Here is a 12,555-nt window from a genome sequence, read left to right on the forward strand (position 1 = left end):
CTGAGAATGGGGTGGGGAGAGGACCCTGGGAGGTGTCTGAATGGGCACTTCTGTCTTCACAGTACCTGCCAAGGTGGTGCCTTCAACTGTTCCTTCGACGAGGACTGTCAGGGTGAGCTGTGGCCATCTCGGTGGTGGTGGTCCTTCTGTTCCCCCCAAAGCCAAGGCCAGCCGGCCCTGAGAAGTGGGACAGCCTTGCCAGCCCTAGGCTAAGCTACCGACTTCAGGCCCCAGGCTGGGTTCAGGGTTAGCCTACTATGTCCACACGGTCCCCCCCCTGTCATGGCTCCCAGATGCTCAGCGCTGTCCACTGCGGGAGGGCGGCCTTCCGTGCAGATGAGAACGTGAGGTCAGAGGGTGGGCCGAAGTCCCCAGTAGGCCTGTGCCCAGAGCCGAGGCTCCTGCGCCTCCCTGCTGGGCTCTGTGCGATTAGACAAAGCATGGGACCCGGGTCACCCCACCCCGCCCACTGGCAGGAGGGCAGACTCGCCCACCAGGACAGGTAGCGACAGGAGAGTGTTGGACTCACTGCCAAGCAAGCACCCCCTCAGGATGTGGGATCAGTGCCCTAAACAGAGAGGTTGGGCTGGACAGGACTGGTCAGGGGAGGCTTCCTGGAGGAGGCAAGACCCCGGGTGGGCTCTGTTAGCATTTGGAAAGGTGGATAAGAGCAAAGCGGTGTGACTGGAAGTAGCTGGAGCTCAGCAGACAGCGTGTGGGGAGTGAGGGGTGAAGTGAGGGTGCCCGCCGGGGCGGGGAGGGCAGATCAAGGCTGGATCTGGGGCTGACCTCTGTGGTATTCTGCTGGTCCTCTCTGGCAGAGTGCCCCCCTGGGGAAGTGTGGCAGCAGGAGACTCCGAGGGAGCCGGGGCCTTGCGAGCAGACGTGCCGGGAGCCCAGTGCCACGGAGACTCAGAGCAACTGCAGTGCCCCGGGCTGCGTGTGCCGGCCAGGGCTCCTCCGTAGCCAGGCGGGCCCCTGTGTGCCCGCAGAGCGCTGCGAGTGCTGGCACCTCGGGCGCCCCCACCCAGTGAGCCACCAGTCCCCACCCCGTCCTGCACCATCCAGGTCCACCCACCCCCTGCTCCCCGACCTGAGGCGCTGCAGCGGCGGGCAGCTGGGCTGGCACACCAGCTGCCACCCAGCCCATGGCCCACTCCCCCGAGATTTGTTGCTGACTCGTCCTGGGCCACTGCCCTGGCGAGGCCCCAGGCTGGGTTCAGGGCTGGGCATGTGGGCAGGTGGTTGATTTGTGGTTCCAGGCAGACGCTCGAGGGGGTGGGAAACGGGGCATTGCAGGTGAGGTCGTGCCCTGTGCAGGCGAGCTCATTGCCACGGGGCTCCTGTGAGAATCCCTCAGAGCCGTCCTACCCAAGGACTTGGGGCGTTTACGCACTGGCCCCTCGTCCCAGGGGTCTCACCCAGCATCCTGGCCCTGGGGACACAGCCAGCTGCCCTGCTGCGCCTGCACGCCCAGAGCCCGGAGCCCGGAGCCAGCCCCGTCCACAGGAGAAACCCCCGACTAGCCGCTTGCTCCAAGGAGCCAGATGGGCCGAGGGGCGGGGGGCAGGGAATCCACAGCAGCTGCTCTAGGCACCCCGAGGCCTGAAGCAGTGGGGAGGGCTGTTATCGAAGGGCACAGCCTTGCCCCAGGCAGGTGTGGGGAGGCCAGAGCTCGGAGGCCAGTTGGGAGGTCACTCGATAACCCAAGGAAAAGAGAAGCGAGGCCCCAAGTGGACAGATGGAGAGGAGGCTCCCCCATCTCCCCAGCCTGCATCCGAGTGGCAGGAGGCCTGCGAGAGCTGCCGCTGCCTCCGTGGGACAAGTGTCTGCGCCCAGCTGTGCCCCCTCCTCACCTGTGCCCAGGTACCCTGCTGCTGCTGGGGTATCAGAGCCGCTCGCTGGCTCCCTCCCCAAGGGCTGGCCTGGGGGCCTCAGGGCATGGAGCGTCCTCCTGAGCACCCTGCCACCCCCTCACCCCCCCGCCACAGGGTGAGGTGACTGTGCAGGAGCCGGGGAGCTGCTGTCCCACTTGCCGCCGGGAGACTCTAGGTATGGAGGGGCTGGGCACCCCTGCCCTGCCTCCCTAGGTCTGGGCCAACCGCCCCGTGCCCGCCCTGGGAGACCCACCCCCATGGTGCTGCCCATGGCGGGCAGCAGAGTGAAGCCTCCCAGTGCCCTCAGTGCCTGGCCACCCCCCCCCCGACACATGTCCCTGGGCCCATGTGCCCTGCCCTCTCCTGCCACAGCCCTGTCCCTCCCCACAGAGGAGCAGCCTGACTCTTGCCACCTCCTCACTGAGCTTCGCAACCTCACCAAGGGCCTGTGCTACCTGGACCAGGTGGAAGTTACCTACTGCAGGGGGCACTGCCCCTCCAGCACCCACGTCATGCCTGAGGTAGCAAGTGGGCGGCCGGGCTGGGCAGGGGAGTCAGGTGGTCAGCGGCCCTGAGTGTCTGCCGTGCAGAGCGTGGGATGGAACATGGGGGACACGAGTCGGGGCCAGTTTTCACCAAGCTGGTGGCCACACCTGCTGCTGGGCCCGAGACCCTCAGGGGGCCACTCCAGGGACATCTTCTGCTTCTCCCTGGGGACCCACACTGCAGCGCTGGTCCCCCGTGTCCCCCCCAGGCCAACAAGCCAGGGCCAGCGACAGAGAGAGGCCCGGAGGAGCTAAGTTCCGCTCGGAAATCGCAGCCCATTGTGGAGCCGGTGCACACGTGCAGGGGGAGACGTGGGCATCCGTCCTCTATTTTTTTTAAGATATACTTATTTATGCACACAGGAACTGGGGTACAGGCCAGAGATGTGAGGGGTGAGAGGATTCACCAGAGACAGTGGGGAGCAGCACAGGGAGACTGAAATCCACTGCTGAGGGGAGCAGCGGGGAGACAGGAGAGGTCTGCTGTGCCATGTGGGTAGCTCCCTGGCTGGGGATGGAACTCGTGCTGCAGTTACTGTGGACAGCTTCATAGGTTGTGTCTTAACCCCTTGCGCCACCAGGGAGGCCCGAAGTCCTCTATTTTTAAAAAATACTTATTTTTTGAGGTCACGTTGCACTAGTGTTGCGTAAGGTTCCGGTGTGCGTTGCTGAGAAGCCGCACATTCGCGCTGCATGACGTCCACCGCCCAGAGTCCAAACCTGTTTCCTTTGCCGCCTCCTTTCTCCGGTTTTCCTGCCCCTGGTCCCCTCCCGCCTGGAAGCCGCTAAAGGGTCTCGGAATCCAGAGCAGGACAGGCTTGTAGCACGCGCCGATGGCCGAGGCGCTCCCGGCAGGCGCACGGGCCTCCTGCGCGTCTCCTGCCTGCCCCTCCTGGGAACACTTTTGGATTTTTGAAAACATGCAGGGAAGAAAGAGAAATTAAGAGAATTTTTTTCCCCCTGGGGAGGAAAAGTGAGTGATAGCAGCACAGAATTCAAAGGGAACTTTTGTCACCGAAAAAACGTTTGCAGTTTTATTAACTTGGCATTGTTGCTGTTTCAAGATAAAATTACAAGCACGCACCCAAGGAGCTGGAGCCCCAGCGGCTGCTGTATCGCAGGGCCAGGGGCTTTGGGGTGAGAGCTCTGCGCCTAGTCAGAGCCGCGCAGTGCAGGGCTTGGTTACTTGCAGGGGCCTGTAGTTCTAGGCTCTCCAACTAGACCGTGAGCCCTAGGGCAGGGGCTGCGTCTTCCCTGGCTGCGGCCTGGCACAGGGCGGCCACTTAGAAGGGCTGGTGTAACCTACGGGTTGACGGAGGCTCGGTGGGTGGGGACTGGGGTGAAGGGGCGGGCTTCCTGGAGAGCCTGGCTCCATGGTGACTTATGTCTCCCAGGCAAGGCGGCCCTGCTTGGCCGGGAGCTTGGGGTCTGCCCCGCGGGGACCCCAGCCCCTCTTGGATCAAGAAACCAGGGGGAGCAGGAGAGTGTCTTGGGAGAGCTCCTTTGGCCGCTCCCCAGCTCAACCGCCCCCTCTCCCCAGGAGCCGTACCTGCAGAGCCAGTGCCAGTGCTGCAGCTACCGCCTGGACCCGGACAGCCCCGTGCGGATCCTCAGCCTGCGCTGTCCCGACGGGCGCACGGAGCCGGCGGTGCTGCCGGCCATCCACAGCTGCCAGTGCAGCGCCTGCCAGGGTGGGTGCGGGAGGGGCAGGGCGGGGTGGGCCGGGGTGGGGAGTGGGGCCTGAGCTAGTGTGGGGGCCTGAGACTGAGACCTGGGCTGGACTGCAGAGGAGAGGAGAGCACCTGGGGCCTAAACTGGGCCTGGCTCTGGGCAGTCCTTAAGCCGGAATGCTCTGATCCACTCGCTTCCCCTTCTCGGCATTCCTGCTCGTTTCTTCTGCGATCATTGGTAAGGTTGTGTGTTCAAGTCCCAGCTCATCTAATTCCTCCTTTGCTGGGCCTCCCTTGCTGGGCCTTATCTTTACAGCCGGGCTGACCGGCTACCAGGCTGGCACTGCACATGTGTGTGCCAGGTTCTTAAGGACCTGCTATATGATAACCCAAAGCCTTGCTGTGTGGCAGGTGAGACGCAAACAGGGTGGGCACCGATACAGCCCGGGCAGAGTGCAGGCCCAGGGTGCGCCTTTGCTCTGGGCTGCTTCCAGGTCCCTCTGGCTGTGGTCTCTGCACCCCACCCGTCTGGCCTGTCCACTCTGGCCTGCCCGTTCCGCCTCTCTGGCGAACACATCTCTCCCTCCTTCATCCTCCAGGAGGTGATTTCTCAAAGCGCTGATGCTGGACTTGATGCGTCCGCTGCCCCTTACAGAATCATCGGACGGGCGGTGCTGAGCCGCTCCTGCCGTGGCCCCCAGCCCCTGGCCCGCACATCCCAAATAAAGTGACCCTGACTGCAATTTGTGTGCAGAGTCTGTTCCTGGAGGTGGGGGGGAGGGTGGGTCTTGGCCCTGCGCCCTCTGTGAATTCCCCGCGGCTGTGAACTTGGGAAAGGGACTTCCCATAACCAAATCTTGGTTTCCCCTTTTGCAGCAGCTTAGAGGGACCGTCTGAAGATCTCTGGTGTCAGCGCTCTCTGGGGCCCCACCTGAGTGTGTGTTCTGGATGAATGTCAGAGAAAGCATTGCTCCCCTACTCCCTGCACCCCCCTTGATCCGATTGTCCGGTGCCTTCAAGGCTGACCGGCCTTGTGCACGCCCGCGAGGCGCGCAAGGACGGGAGCTGGGAGCGCGCGGTCGCCCTGTCCCACCAGAGCCCCGCTGCGGAGCCCAGGGCAGCGCGCGAGCCCCTCCGGCAGCCGGACTACGTTTCCCGAGATGCCCCGCGGCCGGGCTGCCGTAAAGCACCGCCCTCGGCACGACGCCCGCGCCCCGGGGCTGCGCCCTCCAGGTTCCCCGGCGCCGGCCCGACGTGGCGAGAGCCGGTCCCCGGCCGCGCCCCCTCCCCGCCCGGGCGCCCCTTCCCCGCCGGGGCCGGTCCCCCGGCGGTGGCGGCTGCACCCCAGCCAGGCCGCGGGGAGGGGGCGGCCACGCCGGCGGGCCGGAGCCAGGGAGCCGGGCAGGTCGGCCTGGAAGGGCCCTGGGGCGCCCGCCCCTCCCGTCCCCGCGCCGGGCCCCGGGCCCCCGTGGGGGCGCCCGCCTTGCAGGGAGACGCTCGCCGCTCAGAGCCCCGCGCGGCCGCCCCGCCCGCGCCGCCGGCCTCGCGGGCCGGGACTGGGAGCAGCGGCGCGCCCCAGGGTGCTCACGTCGGGAGTCCGCAGGGGACCTGTGGAAGGCGAGGGCGGGACCCTGAGAGGCCGGGAGGGCTCGGATCCTCCCGCCTGGACCCTCCCTCCCCGGGAAGGGCTTGAGAAGCCACGGGAGGCGCAGGGAGGCGCAGGCCGTGGGGCCCAATTCGGGGCCTGGCTGGTCTCGCTGGGGCGCGTCCTCCGGCTGTCTTTGGGCTCTGGGCCGGGCGCCTGCGTTGGAAGCTCAGGTGGGAGAAAGTGCTGGGAGCCAGAGTTCAGCGGGCAGGACCCCAGGGCTGCAGCTCCGGGCGCTGGCAGCAAAGACCAGCCGAGACCAGCCAGGGTGTCCCGCTTGGCGTGGCCAGGCGCAGGCTCCGGGGCAGGAGCTGGCCGGGCGGTCGTTGCTGCCAGTACTTGGGTTTCCTCGTCGGCACCCAGAGAATTCCCTCAACAAGCCTTATCGATTGCCAGTGCTTTTTGAGTTCTATTTTAAACATTGTTCACTTAATAAGTATTTGCCATCTGCAATGTGCGTGGAGCGGGATGCTGGAAGTACAGGAGAAAGATGAAATGACCACTTTGCCCGAGGACCCCGCTGGAAGGTTCAGATGAAGGAAGCGGGCAAGCCTGCAGGGTGGCCCCACAGGCAACAGAGAGAAGGGGTAGTGAGGTTATTTCTATGCAGTTGTTCTTTCTGAAAAGACCCAGAAGGACTCGTGACGAAGTAAGTCATTGCTGACTTAAACCCTGCTTCCATGTGCCACCCCCCAACCTGCAGTGGCGCTGTCCACACGAGCAGCCGGCAGCCAACAGCCCAGGACGGAGAAGCTCAGCCACATCCAACTAGAGAAAGTCTGAGGCGCACCCCGTGCCCGCCCCATGTTAAGCGCTACTGGGGAGACCAAACGAGTGCAGGGAATGACTGTCCTTACCCTCCGGTCATGTCTCCCAACTAGGTTGAATCTGATTTTGGACAAGGGGATGCAAAATGTCCCGAGGAGTGAGGGGATCAACCACTGACGTGGGAAAGTGGACTCAGTGAGTTGAGGTTGATTTCACGCTCTCCTGTTCCATTTGAGGCTTCCTCGGCCTGTAATGGGAGAAGAGAGAAATACAAACCTTTTGGAGGAGGAGAAATTGGATGTCCTTTCTTTTTTTTAAAGATTTATTTATGCATACAAGAACTGGGGTACAGGCCAGAGGTGCAGGGGGTGAGGATTCACCAGAGACAGAGTGGGGAGCAGCACAGGCAGATTGTCTGAAATACACTGCTGAGGGGAGCAGCGGGGAGACAGGAGAGGTCTGCTGCGCCATGTGGGTAGCTCCCTGGCCAGGGATTGAACTCATGCTGCAGAGGCTGTGGATAGCTTCATAGTGCTGTACTCAACCCCTTGTGCCACCAGGGAGGTCCTGGATATCCTTTTCAAGTGCAATCACTAACTGAAAATTCTGGGGGCTGGAAATTTCACCCATGATTTTAATCATGATTACAAAAACAAAAGACACCCTTCCGAAACGCATGCTGCAAAACCAACGGGCAGGTGAGACGTCCTGCAGGGAGGACAGCAGCTGAGGCTTGGGTGGCACAGTCAGGCTATTCTGTAGCCCCAACCTGAATATTGTTTTGGCTCAAAACAGGGACACTGGGGCTCGGTCTATTAAAAGAATCTTCCTTAGATGCTATTTTCTGATATTTATTAACTGAAATCAATTCTGGACCATGGGTTTGGCGGCAGGATCATGGAGAGAGATGCAAGGCTTTCCCCCATCAGTCTCATAGTATCCTGTTCTGTTTTCTTCCCAGCCCTTATCACTATAGAGTGTTCTCAAATTTATTTGCAAAGTAAAGTTGACTTTGCTCTCCCCCTGCTAATCAGTGGAGCATTGTGTGGCGGCTGATAGGTTCTCAGAAAGTGCTTTTTGAATGAATGATGCTTCAAATAGCATCGCTGCAGGGTGATGTAGCTCCCGCGCAGGTGCGTGGGTTTGTGGGTCCCGGGAAGACCCGTTGTGCCCTCCGGGAGGCCATGTGGTCGGTGCTGCCAAGCAGGAGTCTGACGTGCAGTCATTTGTGTATGTGTTTGTTGCCTGACGGCTCTGCTCCCCGCCCCTTCTCTCTCCCTCCTGCAAGTGATCACCCCCTTCTTGCTTTCTCTGGATGTCGCTCTCTCATTGCTCCTCTTAGAGCTGTCCGTATCCTGCCGGTAGGTTTGGTCTCCTTGACAGCAGAGTGTCTTCTGTGTCTTTGGGTCACATGCCCCAGGCCCAAAGAAACAAATAACAAATGTATGTTGAGTGAAAAAATGAAGTGCCAAGGAATAGCTTCTGCGTGTGGTGTGGTGAAGGTACTGAGCGCTGAGGTAAGGCGCTCGGCGTAGGCCGCCCGAGCTTTCAAAGCGAGACTTTAAAGGACCACGAGGTCAGCAAAGCCCACCAGCTCTGCGTCAATACCGCGGAGGTCCAGGCAGAAGGCCCCCAGGCTGCCCTGGCCCCCGAGGTCTCCAGCGGCCTGATGGCCAACATGGAGCACTTTTTCCGCGCGGCCTCCTCCATCGCCTACTGCTCCCGGCCCCTGAACGACTCTGAGAAGATCCTGCAGCGCCTGCAAAGCAGGGGACCGTGATTTTGGGCAAGAGCGCAACCGCGCTGCCTGCACCAGCTCATCAAGCACATCTCCGAGACGCTGCGGAAAGAGGTCCTGGAGGACGCGCGGTGCTGGCCCTGCGCCCACGTGTGGCTGGACAGCGCCCCGACGCCTGCGGCCTGGCCTGCGTGGGCATCTGCATCTGCTACTTCGGGGGGGTGGCGGTGACGGAGTCTTATCTCACCCTGGCCTCTCTACAGCGAGACCGTGGACGGCTACTTCCAGATCATCATCTTGGCCCTGGACGAGCTGGACATCCCTTTCCGGAAGCCGGGTGGGTGGTGGGCCTGGGCACCGGTGGCTCGGCCATGCTGAGTGGCCGAGGCGGCCTGGTGGGGCAGCTGCGGCAGGTCATCCCGCGGCTGCTGCCCGTGCATTGTGTGGCCCACCGGCTGGCCCTGGCCGTGGTGGACGCCTGCGGCGGCATCGACCTGGTGAAGAAGCGTGACCCGCACCTCCGTACCGCCTTCAAGTTCTGTCAGTCCCGCACAACAGGCTGCGCCAGCTGCGGGGCGGTGCGCCAGGCTGGGGCAGGAGATGCTCCGCCTCAAGGACCTGCGCGCCGTGGGGTGAGCGGCCAGCACGGGCACACGCTCATGCACTGCTGGCCAGCTGGCCCGCCCTGGCCAGGCACCTCCCAGAGCTGGCGGAAGCGAAACGGGGGGCACCGGGCCAGAGGCCGCTGAAGCTGGTGAGGCGCTTCCATTTCGTCAAGTTCTGCCGCTTCCTCATGGACTTCCTGAGCGTGTACAGGCCGCTGTCCGAGGTGTGCCAGAGGGAGCTGGTGCTGGTCAGGAGGTGGACGCACCCCTGGGGCAGGCCCATGTGGCCCTGGAGACCCTGCGCCGCTGGGCGGGGCCGCGGGAGGGAGAGTCCCCGCCGCCTTCCCGGACGGGCACGTCCTCCTGGGCAGGGTGGGGGGAGCCGAGCGGCGGTTCCAGGCGGACAGGGCGAGAATGATCCTGTCCTGCGCCCCGTGCCTGCGGCCGCGCCTCCACGCCGGCTGCCCCCCAGCTCGGGAGCGCGCAGGTGTTTGACAGCGCGGCCTGCCTGGCGGCAAGCTTGGGAAATCCCCATACCCTGACCTGGCCGGGTACTTTGAGCTCTCCCTGCCCCCAGGGTCCAGCGAGGAAGCGCTCCTGGAGGAGTGGCGGCGCCTCAAGGCCGCAGCCCAGAGCCTCCCGTTCCCGCGCCTGTGCAAGCTCGCCTGGGCCCAGCGCAGCCTGCGTGCCCGTCTCCACCGCCTGCTGAGAGCGGGGTGCAGTGCCATGAACCGGATCAGGACAGAGGAGAGGACCAAGCTGTCCCACAAGGTCATCAACTTGCTGATGATGACCACAGTGAACGGGGTGGCCGCCACAGACTATGACCCACAGCCCGCCATCCAGGCTGGTGCCTGACCGCCTCTGGCTGGTGCTTCAGCCACGACTACACCTGTGCCCCAGGGGCCCCCGCGCCCGTGGGAGTAAGTCCTGGGGAGCCCCAAGGGCCAGTCTTTCGTAGGGATGGGCCAGAACTAGGACTCTGAAGCCCAGGTGCAGGCCGCCAGAGCCGGCTCCTCAGCTCTGCGGACAGCCTGGGGTGGGGGGGCAGATAGGTCTGCTCGGCGACCTGTCCCCTCCTGTGTGCATGGGAGCGGCCGCCCTGCCGCTTAGAGCAGGTGCTCAGGTCATGTCCCTCAGTTACCCCGTGGCCGAGGGAAAGCAGCCCAGAGCCTTGGGGAGCTGGAGGGGAGTCCCGCTGTCGTCGCTTGTCTCACGTAAAGTCGCGGTTCCCCAGAACCTAAAGCCGACCTTAAGGGGCGCCAGGGCGCCCTGCCAGCTGCAGCAGTCAGTGCCTCCCCAGACGTTGGCCTGAATGCAGCCACCCTGCCTGGCAAGTGTGCGTCCCAGTGGGGCTAGATGCCACCTGAGCAGAGCTGCGCCCTCCTGGCTGGTCCACCTGGGGCGCAGTGGACGCAGGAGCCGGTTCTCATCTAATCTGGGTCTCCCCCCCCCACCCAGTCTAATTTGCTTCTCCCCCCACCCCCTGCAGGAGGAGCGGGCCTCAGGAGGGGCAAGACGGCTGCCCTCCACACAGAGGAGGCCGTGTTCCAGGAACTGCCCCACAGGGAGCCAGGGGCGAACCTGCAGGAATGCATCCTGGACCCTCCGATACAGCGGGCCCCCCACGCCAGCCAGGAGGCCCCCCTGCCACTCCAAGAGTGAGCCCCTGCTGGAGCAGGCCTCCTAGCAGTGCCCAGAGCCCCAGCTGCCCGCCCTGTGCTCAGGCCAGGCCACAGAGGCTGGGCGCCCGAGAAACAGCCTTGCGGGGGGACTTTGGGCACTTGGAAATGGGTCGCCAGCAAGAGAGCAAGGTCCACCCCAGAGAAACAGGTGGTGGCCTGCGGGCCAGCCCCTCTCCAGGCATCGCCACGGCACGCAGCCCTTCCGGAAGCAGCAGGTTTGCGATCAAGTTCGTTTGTTAGGAAACTCCCATCCTGAAAGACGTCACCCCACGTTCTGGCAGCAGGAGGCCTTGCTGCGAGAGCGAGGCTTGGGGGGCCGGGGCTTCCAGGGCCTCCCAGCCCCTGGGTAGCTGGGAGGTGTTCAGAGCAGGCCACCTGCAGCCTCGGTGGCCAGGGAAGGTGCTTGCCAGGGGCAGGGGATGACCAGGCTCCAGGGCCAGGCCTGAGGCCCATCACCCTGCCTCCCGGCAGAGGCAGGGAAGCCCCGACTTCAAGGGAAGGCTCACACCAGAGAACTTGTCCTTCTCGGGCCGCCTTTCAGAGGCAGCGGACAGAGCCCTCTGCACAGGCACTCGGGAAGGTCCCCCGCCGCTGCTGGGCAGTGAGCAGCGGGCAGCGTTTCCAGGGCGGAGCCCGATGCTCCCACCGGCCAAGCTCTTGTGTTTGCCCTGCGCCCCACTCACCGCAGCCTCCAGGAGCCGGAGGACCCAGCTTGCACATGGGAGGCCTGGGGCCCGGCCCTGACCCGGGGCCAGCTCCGCCAGTGGCAGCAGACAGTCGTGATTAATCCGTCCTCTTTTCTGTGCCGCAGTTTCCCTCCCATGAAGGGGCAGCAGAGAATCCAAGTGCCTGTTGGCTCCCCAGCCCAGGCGCCCTGAGCTCCTGGAAAGCCTCGAGCTGCAGAGTTCCGGGGGGGGGCAGCCCCTCCCCACACTGCCACCCTCATCCTTCACGCGGGAAGGTGCTCTCTGACCGTGCTGGCCATCGTGCTCCAGCGCCGTCTCCCCAAAGTTGCCCTGGGCACTCAGCCTGGGCATCCCTGGGTGCTAGTTAGGGGCACTGCCTTGAACTGGCTCCATAGGGGCCTGAGACCAGGGCTCTGTCTGCTGTGTTCAGCCAGGGTCCAGGGCTTCGCGGGCCCTGGGGGCACTGGGGGCGCGGGAGGGTGGGGGGACACTGGCCTGGCCCCACACTTCCCCTCTTCCAAGGGCAGGGAAGCCCTTTCCTTCCTTCCCTTCTGGGCAGGGTTGATTTCGCCAGGCCCTGGGCTGCTGCCCACGTGCGGCTGCTGCGTGTGGAGCCGCCTCTCCCTGTGCGTGGGTCCTGGAGGTGAAGGGGCTGCTGCGCCCTGCCTGTCCGTGTCAGGACACAAGGCCCCGCCCTGGCCGGGCTCTGGGCTCCAGGTGGGGCCCCTGCTGTGTGCTGCCGTCCACGTGGTATGCCTACCTCCCACTCCAAGGAGGGGCTGAGATCCGGGCGCTGGTGTGGGAGCAAGCGGCTGGCTGGAGCCCTAGTTCTGGCTTCCCCTCCTGGCACCCCCTAAAGCGCTTAGCCTCGGCACCTCTGGCTCCTGCATTCTTCAGCATCGAGCCCGGAATTCCCTCCTTGCTCTGCCCTTTAGCCTCTGGCCGTAGCCCTGGGTCTGAGGTGGGCCTGGCCGAGGGGCTGGAGCCTGGCAGGGAGGACGTCCACACTGCCCAGTTGGAGCCGCCCTTGGCGCTCACAGACATTTCTGTGGGGAGTTGGGGAGTTCAGGTGCCCTGAGTGTGGACTGGGGGGTGGAAGAGAGAAAGACCCTTGGCGCTTGTCCTTCTGGGCATCGTCCATCATGTAAGAAACCTCAGAGAAGAGGCCAGCCCTGCGCCCCCATGAGCCCTACTCGCACTCCCCACCTCGGCCTGGGTGCTGAGGGGAGCAGGTGGGGCGCGGCTCTGTCCCCCACCGTGCAGAAGCCTCCCGCAGCCCGTGAGATGGTTGGGCTCTGAATGCCGCCGTGGGCCGTGGGTCGTCTCTACCTGCTCC

At 64.1% G+C, this 12,555-nt stretch overlaps 1 protein-coding gene across 1 annotated transcript in view; it reads left to right on the forward strand.

Moving 5' to 3' along the window:
• LOC119251467 (SCO-spondin-like) overlaps positions 1 to 4,828 on the forward strand; it is a 45,122-nt gene extending 40,294 nt beyond the window's left edge. The window contains 7 exon segments of the mRNA XM_037518745.2: positions 63 to 112; positions 822 to 1,030; positions 1,771 to 1,866; positions 1,992 to 2,052; positions 2,268 to 2,398; positions 3,963 to 4,113; positions 4,692 to 4,828. Coding sequence (XP_037374642.1) covers positions 63 to 112; positions 822 to 1,030; positions 1,771 to 1,866; positions 1,992 to 2,052; positions 2,268 to 2,398; positions 3,963 to 4,113; positions 4,692 to 4,714 — 721 coding nt within the window. The 3' untranslated portion in view covers positions 4,715 to 4,828.
• The last annotated feature ends 7,727 nt before the right edge of the window (positions 4,829 to 12,555 follow it).

This window comes from Talpa occidentalis, unplaced genomic scaffold (genome assembly GCF_014898055.3).
Source record: "Talpa occidentalis isolate TD23 unplaced genomic scaffold, MPIMG_talOcc4v2.1, whole genome shotgun sequence".
Taxonomy (NCBI): Eukaryota; Metazoa; Chordata; class Mammalia; order Eulipotyphla; family Talpidae; genus Talpa; species Talpa occidentalis.